This window comes from Apium graveolens, chromosome 9 (genome assembly GCF_009905375.1).
Source record: "Apium graveolens cultivar Ventura chromosome 9, ASM990537v1, whole genome shotgun sequence".
NCBI classification, from domain to species: Eukaryota; Viridiplantae; Streptophyta; class Magnoliopsida; order Apiales; family Apiaceae; genus Apium; species Apium graveolens.
The window spans coordinates 241,184,379-241,197,786 of record NC_133655.1 but is presented as its reverse complement, the minus strand read 5'-3'; the positions used below and the strand labels follow the sequence as shown (position 1 = coordinate 241,197,786).

The window sequence follows — 13,408 nt, the reverse complement described above, 5'->3', positions numbered from 1 at the left end:
GCTACTCTCGATTTGGTACAAAAACCACTTTTCACATTAAAATGTCACAATTTGCAACACCAGTTATCATTTACCTTTTATTCATTTTGACCGTGTAAATATGCGTTGTAATCCACTCGAAGAGGAGAGGACATTCCAATAAATACACACCACTAACATATAATGTGTGTCACTCATGTAGAGTCTCAAAATAAATCATAACTTAATGTAAAATACTAAATTTGTCCAACATTTATTTGGTTTATGTAGGGATTTATTAAAAGAGTTTAAATGTTCCGATATAGTATGTCAGATACTAATGTTTTCTTTTGTTAGTAGCAGTAGCAATGGTGTGTCTGCTGCTCACTTATTCAAATTTGTAATAATTTTCCGGTAATGGTTTTTATAAACAAGTACTATATATGTAGTTTGAGATAAAAAACTGTGAGTCCAAGTAGTACATGAACAATGTTAGCAAATAGCGATATATGTTTATGTTGGTATGCAGTTTTGTCCCACAAATAAAATTTTAGTTTTGCCCCACAAATAAATTTTTAGTATGTAATTTTATTCTTTTAAATTTGTAAATACTTTTTTTGGACTTTTATATGTAAAAAAACTATTTTTAGTATTATATATAAAATACTTGATCCATTTTTCTTGTTACCAAATAAGTAGGTTAAATTATAACAAAAAAATCAATTAGTATTTTAAATTAATAATGTTTAAAAAAAATTGTATACTGCCACGTATGACATAAGCTAACCATAGTTAATCCACTTTAGTACTAAATATAATCTTAGTTTAGTTTATTCAATTTGAACGAAAATTTCACAATTTAACAAAGTTTGTTAATTTATTTGGCCAATAAAAGGTTTAAAAGGTTAATTTGCAAAAAAGTAACAAGTTTATTGGGTTTTGTTGGCTAATAACTCTATAATTTGAGTATCTTATTGCATTCCATTCCAATGCAAAAAAGGTGATGAACTTCTTAGTGTACTTACCTATCTTATCGACAAAAAAAAGTGACAATACCATAGTTAAAAAACGTATTTATACAAAAATAAGTTTAAAAAATTTATTTTTCAAAAAACCTCAAATTAGAGAAATTATCAGACACCATCAACCATCTTTCTTTCCTTTTCTTTTGGTTAAGTTATTATTACCTCCGTCCTTTACACTATTTTACACATGTTTGACACTATTTTAAGACAATTATATAGTATATTTCCATTTTTATTTTTAAAATTTTCTTTTTTTTTTATAAAAGTTTGAACATCATATTTATATTTAAAAGAACAAAAATTTTAAAAAGATTTATGCAACTACATTTAATGAGAGTATTAAAGTGCGTGTCAATCACCCGTCCCCCAATGCAAAGAATTGACGATGACAGAGGGAGTACTTCATAACTACTCCCTCCGTCCCCTACGATGTATATGTATACTGTTTGCACGTATTTCGAAGTTTCTATAAAATATAGTTTCATAATATTTTTTTCAAAATTTTTTTTTTGAATAAAAGTTTAAACATAAAACTTTTATTCAAAAAGAAAAATTCAAAAAAAATATTATGGAATTATAATTTAAACGAGTATTAAAATGCATGCCGAAAAGTGATGTATAGAACTGAATGGGACAAAGAGAGTATCTTATTAAAACATAAGAGCTGCAATACAAAAAAATCACACATTACCGCTTACAAAACACAAAGATTAACAAGATGAGTCATAAGATCCAAAGTGGTTTGATTTTATCATTCATGTTCTAAATTTTCATCTAAATGTAGTAGGAGGATTATGTGTTGGTGGGTGCATCAATTGCTAGCTAGCACCTGGTGATACAGGGAAGAAACCCACTAAAAATGCACTTTGATAAATTTCTTTAACAATGAAAAAGTTAGTATAATAATCATATGAATATATGGCTGATTAAATAAATAAAATTGAATGAATACAAGTCACTGTATCATGTGCCTTCTTTTGACAAATAGAAGTGGCTGTTTAATCCTGTAACTTAGTAGTATAAAAATGTTACTTACCACCACATCCCGGCCAAGGTAAATCACAATAGAAAGACCAATGCTGTTAAAGGCAAGAACCTGAGTCCTGAGCATAATTTGAACTGTGCTGAAGACTACCGCAGGATGAATAGTTGTGAAACTGAGTTTTGCAACTTTTCAGACTAATTGCATATCCCTACAAAAAAATGGTTATTTACTAGTAGTATGACGTCGCAACATCTTGTCTTGCTTCACTTTAATCAGAGTGTGCTCTCAGCCTCTCACAACAATTATACATCACGGTTGCTTAGCTGTGTACGTCCAATATGTGAGATCCTAGATGAAGAAATTAGAGGTGCCTCTTCGTCAACAATTGAATCAGAGGCAGAACCGACGCCCCTGCTATTCCTTACATCATCATTCCTATCGGATGATTTCTTCTCAAACATCCTTTCCTGTTGACCAAAAATCAGAACAAGATTAAATACAGCGTCCCTTTTTAAAATACTTACCAATTGCTAGATGTGTGTATATATTAAAAAACTCTGTTATTCTTCTAAAATATAGAATACGGTTTACTATATACTGATTACCTAACGAATTTTCATTTACCTTTATATTAAACTTTCCCCAGAGACATGATATAATTAAGTCATGAAACTCATGTTTCAAATATAGTCTAAAGACACTGCACATGTCATATTCATTAAATCCAAGTCATCGGTAGCCATTCTCAACATTCATTCTGATAATCCATTAAAAGCTCTTATGGGTATCTAACTTGTACAGAGTACTCGTTGTACAAGACTTGGACAAATATTGCAGTTATAAGTTCTTGTCCAATATCATTTTTACTACTCAATAATCACTTCAGCATGGGTAACTATATAAGCCTATATGTTTGTGTGTGTGTCTTAAAAAAATAAAAGATGATAAACCACAAATATGCAAGTCCAAAATAACACAGGGTATTGCAAAAACTGACCTGCGTTATTCTTTCTGGAATACTTTCAACTGGAAGTTGAGATGAACGAACCTCCTTGACTTTAATGTAGTTATAGAAAACAACACCACATAGTGCTGAAGCACATCATAATCAAAGAATAATGTTAAAAGCTTTAGTGGAAAAAGGGGGGGGGGAGCATTTGCTTCAGTAATGAATTTAATTAGATACCTATTGCATAGCCAGTAATGTTTAGTCCAGTAATAATAGACTCCGGAAATATTACAGTTGAAAGAGCAATCAATATCCAATCTTTCAGAACACCAGCAACTCGAATGGTCACTGCTCCAGTTCGACCAATCACTAAGAAAATTGAGAAGTTCAATGCTAGAGCACATATGGCATTGGAAAAAAAGATCCAGAAGTTGAACTTAATCTGAGAGACTTCCATTCCAGGCTGCTCCAAGAAGTACCAAGGTACAAACAGAAATGCGAAACTGCAAGTGAGAAATATTGCAATACAGAAGTTACCTAACGGAAACATGGTAGCTTCATGAACTGAACAATGCTTTCTTCTATAAAAGTAAAAAAAAAGAAGGCAATTTACAGAAAAAATCACCCCATCACAGAGTTGGATACAATGATATAGGAGAAAAAATCACCCCATCACAGAGTAGGATCATACAATGATGGAATGAGAACATTCGTGTAATAGAATTCATATGCTGATTCTGAACTTTCAGCAACAGGTGCACAAGTTGTCCACACACAGTACCAAAAAAATACTGAAAAAGAAATGAACTTAAACCTGCATGGAGCGATGTAATATAAGCTTGTGATAGGATTCAGAGTCAATCCTTTCTTTTGAAGAAGGACCTGAGTTAAGACTAGCCTCAAAGCTTCTGCAAATATACCCGTGACTTGGTAAGCTGTACCAATTACATTAAAATGGATCTCCCCATATGAGGAAACAACCACCCCAACACTGACCAGCAACATATTTAAGAAAACATCCCATCTTAATTTGTCAGTGCCACATACAACGGCCATGAGGAATGTTGCCACAGGCACTGCATAATTCAAAAACTGTATGTAAGCAAATCTTCACTGTATAGCAGGGAATGTAAATTTTGTTCAAATCACATACTTAGGGCTTTAAGCATCTGAATGAAAGCCACAGATATATGCAAGTATGCCGTGTTACCAAACCTGTGTCAATAATAAAAGTGGGCATTACGGTTTAGAATACAGATAATGTGGGTCAACTTGGGATAAAATGGAATTTACAATGCATGTTATAGTTATTGTCATTCCAGAAGCTGTCTTTGCAAGTTAGGGAACTTTAATGACATACCTAACAATATTACATTGAAACATTCTTAACTAAACACCGAAGCAAACTGTCCAATATACTGTAATTTATCAACAAACACAGAATGGAAACATCTCAATTAAGGAGTTGAAACAGTTCTTAGTGTATATAGTTTATTAAAATGGAATTGCACATATATCATGGCGGAGGAAGTTAGTTCACAAACACATAAATTTGGTAATTATCCAAAAAGATATTAGCTCATTTGATTTGTAAAACTAAAAAATAGATTGACTTTCTTATTAGTTCTACTTCATTTTCCGAGCCTCACTTGATGCAAGTCATTATGTTCAGACCTAAACTATTGCAAGCAAATACTAATGTTAAACAACTTCCAATGTCAAATAGTAGTGTACTATTGTCAACATGGTGCACCTAACTCTAATAAGTAACATCAACATGACGACATGTGTTTTTGAACAGGAACAAAACTCCATACTGTACCCAGAGCTATCTCCGCAAACTATAACCATGTAGAGTAAAAATATTATAGCAGTAGCAGCATAGTAAAAACAATTGCAAAAAGAACTACAAGGAAAAGCAATCTCATAAGAAACATCAGTACATACAACACTACCATCCAAAAGATTCTTCATTTCAGCATTAAATTTAGATGAATATTAAGAAGAGCCGCCTACAATGAAAGCATATATACAGATTGCATCTACAGAATTTTCTCTAGTGCTTACCAAAGACTTGAAGCAAAGAAGGCACTTATGGGGATCACACATGTTGCGTATCTGCCATGAGCAATTGAAAAATATAAGAAGGTGACATATAAGGGAAAGAACATGCATCCATAGAATTCTACACACAGTTTTAAGTCTTCTTAAACAAAGTTTGATTCTTACATTTCAAATGTCATTTTAACCGGAGATACGACCTGCGGAACAAGTAGGGTAAACATTACAATAGAGTCACTGCAGACAAGCAAATATTTTTAGAATACCAATAAGAGACTAAACTGAAAATCTTAAAACTACACTTCTCAAAATGATATAAAGCACATCCATAAGTGGTACAGCCCTTAAGATCATACTCAATATGCTTAGCTACCCATTGTGTGCTTGGAATATTCATATCGGAGAAATGCCTACACTTGGTCATTTGCACATATTAAGAACTAACAGCAAGAAATAAAAGCATGAAACAGTACTTAAACAATGAGGATCAGCTTATATCTAGTTTATTTATCATACGAAAGTATACAGGCATCCTATTGTTAATTGCAACAGAGATCAATCATACTAGCTCGCTATTTGAAAATCCATGTTAAAGTGGCATTAAGAAAATTTAGAAAAGAGCGCTACCTTAATGACACGAATGAGAAAGAATGCCACTGCTCCAGAAAACCCCATATGAATCATTGTAAGTGTTATGGGAAATGGGAAATTGAAGTACTTTGGAGAGAGAACCCACTGCAATATAAAATTCAACAATAAACTAGACATTAAAGCATCAATGTAAAGAATATATTTTTATATTTTCAGGTCATAAAAGAGAACAAGATAGCTGTGCAATCACAGTAAGTAAAAATGTGTCAAATCCCAAAAATGATAGTAATTATTAAGATAATAGGGCAAGCAATGGGATGAAAATGCATAGAAGAAAGGACACATTCAATTATTATGGTTACAGCATCATTTGCACCGACTTCAGGTTTTACATTGGATTCACTGGACCAAACCTCATGGTTGTAAGAAACCCTACAAGTAAAAGTGCGGGGAAATTTAACTGAGCCAAAAAAAATTACAACTGTAATTTTGTATTAAGCTTCCTCTATAATGCATATTTCTTTCCGTCAGTCTTTAAGCTTACTTTTTTCCATTCTGATGCACTGCATATATAATCTATAAGGGACATACATGTATATTATACCAAGCATGTATAATAGGCCTAATAACAGATATAACAAGGCCAATGACCCACACTTTTGTAACACAGATCAACACTACTTTAATCAAAATAAACAAAAATAGGTACATAAATCAAGAGCAAAGCAACTTACCTTGTTGTACAATATAACTCCAGATGAGAGCAGAATGTAGACTAGTAGATACAAATAGGTCAAAATAAGTGACTTGTCAATCATTTTCCTTATTGATGTCTTTCAGTAGATTGCCCTTCTGTATCAAATAGTGGGCCCTTTTGAGCCTTTTACAGCAAAGGACACCAAAGGCCAGATACAATTTGGTTCCTAGTAGGTAAAACCAGGAGTCCTGCAATCACCATAAACTATGGTGGAGCTGTATACCAATACACCTATTAATTGCACCCATCAGATTCATAAACTACTAAATGTAATATAATTATATAAATAAAAAAGGAATGTCAAATGTGCAATTGACAAAATGAGCGATATTAACAAGCACAGTAAAGTTGTATTACAGATATTTCGAATGCAAAATGTTGGATTTGAGGATAATCTTCAAAATTTTCTGGGAGCATATATTAATTTTTTCAAAGAAAATTCCACATCGTGGCATTAATCTCATCTCACTTGTTTTTTTATTATAAATAATATGTAAATTAACCATGGATGCAATACAGCACTCTAATGACTTAGCATCTGATAGTATTCCATTTCAGCTTAAAAAATTAAAATCAAGAATTGGAAGGCAATTTATTATTATTTAAATAGTAAATGAGTCTATCTTAGTGACATTAATATTTAATCTGCTATTATCTCAAAAGTCTAATGTGATGATTCTAACTTCTACTACACGGAGTACATATGATGCTTGAGCCAACTCTCGTAGTGCTTGCCATCAACATTAAAAGGATAGTCTTACATTATTTTTAACTGTTTAAATTAGAATAAAATGCGTAATTATGTTGTCGTTTACGCATAATCTCCATCGCAATGAACAAATTCCGCTAGTTGCTAGACTGAATTCCTCCATTTTCACAAAACTTAAAGTAACTCAATCTAATCTCCAACTCCTTCAATCATATATATCTCGATATTTTCTACACCTCCGATTACTACGGCAATTTCAAATTCTATATCGACCAGACAACACTACCTCTCACAGCTTCCTAACTTTAATCAAACACAAAGCACCGAGAGCCTGTTCCTAGACAAAACATCACAAATTAATCCATTTCCGCAACCGAAAATGTAGCAAATCAGCATTCTAACAATCAGATCAAAAACTTCAAAGTGCTCATTCGCCTCACACGTATCCTCATAAAAACACAGTTTAACAACTTCAATATAAATACACACACATATAATAATTAAACATTAACAACAAGTCATATAGAAAAAATTAAATCACAAAAACTAACCTGTATAAAAAACAGATTTGCAGCTGATCTTTAACTAGAGTGAATCAAAGTACATGATCTAATAAATTGAGTATAATAATTAGATACAAAAGCATAAAATTATAGACACAAGGTTTATATGTATATGAATGAGCTTACAATGAAGGCCGCAATGTAGAGTAAGACCAACAGCTTTGTCTTAATTGGCTAAGACCAATTTCTGAAGAACCAAGTAATATGAGAAGACGCGTCCGCATTGGATCTTCCTACACCCTCTCTTATGTAATCCTTTCTCTCGATTTTTTTTTAATTTTTCAATAGTAATTTTGAGTTTTATATTTTATTATTATCATTTCTTTTTTTTTTTTACCTGTATTTCCGAATTTAATATGAACGAAAAATAAATTAGAAAACAGGGGAAATTGTGTACTTAATATTTATTGATGATAATAATATCTTCCAGCGTCATAAGAATCAGTTTAAAATTGAAATTTGATAGTTTAAAGAATTTTTAAGGATATTTTAATTAAAGGTAGTTTATAAAATCAGTTTTTTATACTTTAGGTCAACGTCAATCTCACACTAAACTTGGGTAGTACAGTTGAGGTAAAAAGTGCACCACACACGAGTAGTTTACTTGTTCCCTGATCCAAAAAGTAAATTTAATGAAGGGTGTACAAAGCTTCTAAATGTGCACCCTTTTCTTTTCTAGAGTAGAGTTGGGTTAGTATTTAAAAAAGAGTGATAAAATTTTCACCTGACGTGATTAATTTTAGTTGTGGGCACATATGATATTTACGTACGCAACGCGGAATATTTTATTCTTATTAGAAAAATTGCTAATTATCATGTTACACATCAAATGTGAGAAAAAAATTTGAAGTCTCTGACAATTTTTTTTCTAAATATTACATTAAATAAGTGCCTGTTAGATGCCTACTTATCTCTGCTTTGAATGGGCTTAATTTATCCATCATGTAAGATAAAATATGTGCGACCATCAGCCTTTAGCATTAGCTGATGAAGGCTAATCTCCTGTCCACAAACAAAATGCACCATACAAAAAACTACCCAATTCTGAAATAATTATTTCTGAAGATAGATAAATTACCCACATGCAGATTTCAATTTACAAACTCATCGAGAAACTTAAAAATTCAAACACAAAGATATCCAAAACCATTATAGGACATTCTTGAAAATCTTAACATTCAGTAGGACAAATTATTAAAATATCAGAGCACTAGCTCGCCTCCACATAAGACTAGTTCGCTCTTGGTGCCGCCCATTCAACGTTGAGTATGAGGTTGTCATAACCATACCCATTTAGTTTGTTGATAGCTCTCTCAGCATCCTCCCTGCTCACAAAATTAACAAAACCAAAACCCCTGCTCATACCAGTCTTCTGATCAATAGCAACATATGTGCGAGTGACGGGGCCAAATGTACGGAACAGCTCAAGCAAGTCAGGCTCACGGGTGTCTTCTGATAGATTGGTAACCCGGACAGAATTCTCTTCAGTCCTGCGTCTCATATCAGAGCCGGTGGTCCTCTCTGCCCCTGGTCGCAAGCTGGGAGGAACATATGCTCCTTTAGTAGCACCTGGTGCAGCTGCAGCGTCTGATGTAGGTGCCTGCTCACTGAATGTTTCGCTTGGCTGAGCAAGATCTTTGTACGGACACCTTGCAGACCAGTGATCTCCTTTCTTACCGCACGTTCTGCAAACCATAAGAACAGCACCTGCTTTCCCAATTTGAGACAAAGCATCTCCACTAGCCTTTGCTTCTTCTCCTTTGCTACCTAACAGGAGTGAGTCATATACTTAATTAGAATGTTACTACATCAAAAACCACATGCCCTTCGGTCTGTTTTATGAAACTTTAGCAAATCCAGAATAGAAGCATTTATAAACCATCACACTAAGAAATTATGGAAATTACAAGACTGTAATTTCTTGCCACTTGCTAAATATTTAACATATATAGTTCTGTATAATGTTATAAACAAATAAGTTGGGTCCAAAAAACAATAGAATGTTCGAATGTCAGCCTGCAGAAGTACTCAAGTATATCAATGCCAATGCTTTGTAAACACAGGTACAAAAGAAGAAAACGGCAAAACGGCCTACTGTGCATGATTGAAAAATAATTTTGATGACTAGAAACAAATATAATATTTGGAGTACTGTACTTATGTTCTTTCCTTGAAACAATCCTTGTTTGTTCCTCAAAACCTTCCTCGACCCAAATAACATATAAATTAAGTTTCCCACTTTGATTTTTAAAACTCAACCTCATTCATATTTTTAACGAAAGGATGAAATTTGTTTAAAAGAAAAACCCAAAATACACATCATCATCTAGCAGAATCCACACATCTACTAACCCCACAACTCATTACATAAACACGGGCAAAGAGAATACATAATCCGTACACAACCCAATAAGTAAAGCATCAATGATTTATAATCCCAATTTCAAATTCCTCGCAATCCCTAATCGAGAAACCACACAACACCATATAACATCCAACAATGAAAAAACTTCATAAAATTTCATATTAGAATACATACACTGATCTCAAAAAAATTAAAACTACTCATAAAGATTTCATACAATTTTATATAATCCCAATCTTAAATTACTCCGCAATCCCTAAAACACGAAACTACACTACGACGTATAAACGAAAACTTTATACGATATCACAAGTAAACAATTCCAAAATTGATCACAAAAATGAATAAAAGAGACGTACCGGGAGCGCGAGGGCGTTCGAGAAGAATCTCCTCAGTAGAAACCATAGTCAATCGAGCACCAACATCTTCATGAACAGCATCACCAAACTTAGGCCAAGATCTTCTCTCAACAGCTCTTTTACTAAGCCTAGCATTAGCAAGTTTTCTAACACGACTAGTAGTAGTGATTTTGACCTTATTGCCCTCATCGTTAAACTTGTGTTCGATTACTTTTTTAATTCCGTTGTGGTCCGGCCCAATTACTTGACGTGGCGGAAGGAGATAAGCGTAGTCCTCGTTGTCTTCCTCTTCTTCTAGCTCGCCCCATCGGACTTTGCTTGGTTGTTGTGCGATTGTAGCTGCCATGGCTTTTTTGTGGTGAGATTGATGAAATTAGGGTTTCTGATAGATAATAGATAAATTGGAGTCTGTGTGTGACCCAACTTACTTTGATATTCTGCTAATTGGGTTGGGCCACCTAATCTGGCCTGTTATAGAGTACCACTTTCAAGTTTTAAAGAGTAAATTGCAAACTGTGCACCTAAGGTTTCAAGTTATTGCACTTTGTGCACCTAAAATATCATATATAGGGGAATGCACGCTAAAGTTTACTGATTCATGCAAAATGCATGATACCTTCGAATACAATTGAGAAAGAATGTTAAAAATAACAATTTTTTGGTGTAAATGGTTGAAAATACTCATTCTGGAAGTGCATGGCTGAAAATACCGTTTTGGATACGTATTTGTCATTTGGGTATCCTGTTTTGTACTAGATAGGCATTTGTCAAATGGATATCCAATTTTTTTATTTTTTTATTTTTTTTAAGATACGCATTTGGCAAATGTGTATGCCAATGGTAATACCCAAACTACAAATGCGTATCTTTAATAATTTTTTTGGATACCCAATTCTCAAATGCGTATTACACTTACCCAATTATAAAATCCGTAACTAAAACGGTATTTTCAGTCATGTGTTTTAAGAATGGGTATTTTCAGCCATTGCACCCAAAAAATGGGTATTTTTAAACATCACCCTACAATTGATGTCGTGAGGGCATTTAGGCCATTTCATCGATATAACAACTATTGCACGTGCAATGAGCTTACAGTGTGTATGTCCGCCTAAATTTAAAAACGATAAAATTTTTTCATAAATAAAATAGAATGATTCATTAAAATATTGGAAGACAATTGGAACAGATCTCTGAACTGATAATACAACCTGATTGAGAAACAAATAAATGAACTAAACAAATAGTCGTCTTATTTTCAGATTGCTTAACAAATAGAATTAAATTCTTTAAAATAAAAAGGATTATAATAACTTTCCTACCAATCTAGCCAACACCAACCCTGAAGATAGCAACATCACAATTGACCTTCACATTAATGTGATTTGTAGCCCAATATTTAGAATTTTTAGTTACATCAACTAAAATCGGAGGAACAAATGCCCCAAAGTATAAATAATCTTTTGTTGTGAAAAGTAAGCACTTGTGATATTTATCACCGTCTCAGTTTCGATGCAAAAAATTCAAATCTGCCAAAAAACCATATAAATCCTTTCCAACGGAACCAACATTAAAAGACACAATATTTTAAACAAAACATACTCACACTCAAAAATATTTGGGACAACCTTGATAACAAGGTAAAAGAAAGATTTCACCCAAAAAGAATTAGATTTCATCCATAGAATAAGTTTATTTAAAATTTAAAAAAAACAGTAAAATAAAAAAATGGAAGAATGAAAATGATCAAATGATGAAAGGGAATTGTAGATTTGTGGAATGGAGAATGAAAGGGGTGATTAAAAGCCTAGGTCTGAATACGAAGGTCGACTCTCGTTGTTGGAGAGAGTACTGGGGTTGTGGTTGTTTTTTAACCTGCTAAAAATGGTAACTTAATTAATTATTAAAATACAAAACAACTAGCATTATTGATTGTAAATTATAAGGCACATAGTATTATGCAACAGTTCCGTTAAACTTTAAAATTTTTTTTTATTCAAATCATATAATAACTTTAATATATTTATATAGATATATAATAATTATAAACTTATAATAAAAATAAATAATATAATAATTAGCGAGAAGTCGTGGTCGTGGTCCAGTTTAGGTGAATAAGTTAGGATAGCTTAGCAGGAGATTATGTAATTTAGCGGGATAAGAAGACTATGTTTGGAAGTTTAACAATTTAGCAGTATAGATTAAAAGTATAACACTTTTTATTTTTATTTTTAATAACCAAAATAAGGGGAAAATGGTTGAATCAAAATATATCATCTTCCGGTTATAATAATTTAGTATAACTTGATATTGATCTGCCCTAAGAAATTTTAAAAAATGTTACTTAATATCCTGAAAAACTAGACGAGCGATACATAATTACATAGTAATATATATTAATCAATTTTTTAATTATAAGTAATTGTACAACTTCTAAAAAGTCCCGATTTTTTTGAAAATTCATGATTAATAATTAATCGATACTTCAGGCGATTAATTCTAATTTCTGATCTTCACAACTATTAACATTAACATAACAAACAGAGGATGGACACATAGTCATACAAATGCATAAATATTTTAAGTACAAATAACTGTACAACATAAAAATAAAAAAAATGAAACGTTATAATTGATCTTTTATATGTGAATCGTGAAAATATATTTAGTCAAATCAAATTAAATTATATAGAAAAAACATTTGAAAAAAATATAGAAATAAAGAACACGTTGTTTTGCATATATGACCGTTGTTGTAAAATTGGATATCAGCACTAACTAATTTGGCGTTGATTGAGAATTAATCAACAAATCATGGATTAATCAAGAGGTACTTTAATATTTATATAACATTTAATAAATTAACCTTATTTATTAATAATTCATAAAATTATTAATATGATGTTTTTTATGTCCATATGTAATATTGTATTATTAAAATAATTTTTGAAAGTTTAATTTAAAGATCTGTAAAGATGATGTATTCGAGATGATGTAGTCTCCCAAATACACATACGTACACAGGAGAGAATGACTTATTTGCCCCTGTTTTGATTCTTCAGTTACAAAGCACACTAACAGAGTTAACT

General features: G+C 32.2%; 2 protein-coding genes across 4 annotated transcripts; both read right to left on the bottom strand.

The window, feature by feature from the left end:
- Window positions 1-1,877: 1,877 nt before the first annotated feature.
- On the bottom strand, window positions 1,878-7,818 carry LOC141686675 (putative sugar phosphate/phosphate translocator At3g17430). Of its 3 annotated transcripts, none has more exons than XM_074491719.1 (11): window positions 7,725-7,818; window positions 7,587-7,644; window positions 6,304-6,557; window positions 5,606-5,713; window positions 5,147-5,178; window positions 4,985-5,035; window positions 4,071-4,132; window positions 3,732-3,993; window positions 3,155-3,420; window positions 2,966-3,060; window positions 1,878-2,435 (listed from the first exon to the last, which is right to left on the bottom strand). In XM_074491719.1, exons 3-11 carry the CDS (start codon window positions 6,385-6,387, stop codon window positions 2,271-2,273), a joined length of 1,125 nt encoding a protein of 374 aa, XP_074347820.1. In that variant the 5' UTR covers window positions 6,388-6,557; window positions 7,587-7,644; window positions 7,725-7,818; the 3' UTR covers window positions 1,878-2,270. The 3 variants fall into 3 exon arrangements, with proteins under 3 accessions (XP_074347820.1, XP_074347821.1, XP_074347822.1); XM_074491720.1 differs by having other exon boundaries at window positions 6,304-6,541; window positions 7,725-7,810; XM_074491721.1 differs by lacking the exons at window positions 6,304-6,557; window positions 7,587-7,644; window positions 7,725-7,818 and having other exon boundaries at window positions 5,147-5,215; window positions 5,606-5,719.
- Window positions 7,819-8,651: 833 nt separating this feature from the next.
- LOC141685247 (uncharacterized) lies at window positions 8,652-10,768 on the bottom strand. Its single transcript, XM_074490360.1, has 2 exons — window positions 10,323-10,768; window positions 8,652-9,365 (listed from the first exon to the last, which is right to left on the bottom strand). The coding sequence occupies exons 1-2, from the start codon at window positions 10,666-10,668 to the stop codon at window positions 8,830-8,832; spliced, it is 882 nt and encodes a 293-aa protein (XP_074346461.1). The 5' UTR covers window positions 10,669-10,768; the 3' UTR covers window positions 8,652-8,829.
- Window positions 10,769-13,408: the final 2,640 nt, after the last annotated feature.

Excerpts from the sequence above, each read along its gene's own strand:
- LOC141686675 (XM_074491719.1), bottom strand. The coding sequence starts at position 6,387 with ATGATTGACAAGTCACTTATTTTGACCTATTTGTATCTACTAGTCTAC. Across the intron at positions 5,179-5,605 it reads TTCTCATTCGTGTCATTAAG|GTCGTATCTCCGGTTAAAAT; the intron begins GTAGCGCTCTTT and ends CTTGTTCCGCAG. Across the intron at positions 3,061-3,154 it reads CATTACTGGCTATGCAATAG|CACTATGTGGTGTTGTTTTC; the intron begins GTATCTAATTAA and ends GATGTGCTTCAG.
- LOC141685247 (XM_074490360.1), bottom strand. The coding sequence starts at position 10,668 with ATGGCAGCTACAATCGCACAACAACCAAGCAAAGTCCGATGGGGCGAG. Across the intron at positions 9,366-10,322 it reads CGAACGCCCTCGCGCTCCCG|GTAGCAAAGGAGAAGAAGCA; the intron begins GTACGTCTCTTT and ends CACTCCTGTTAG.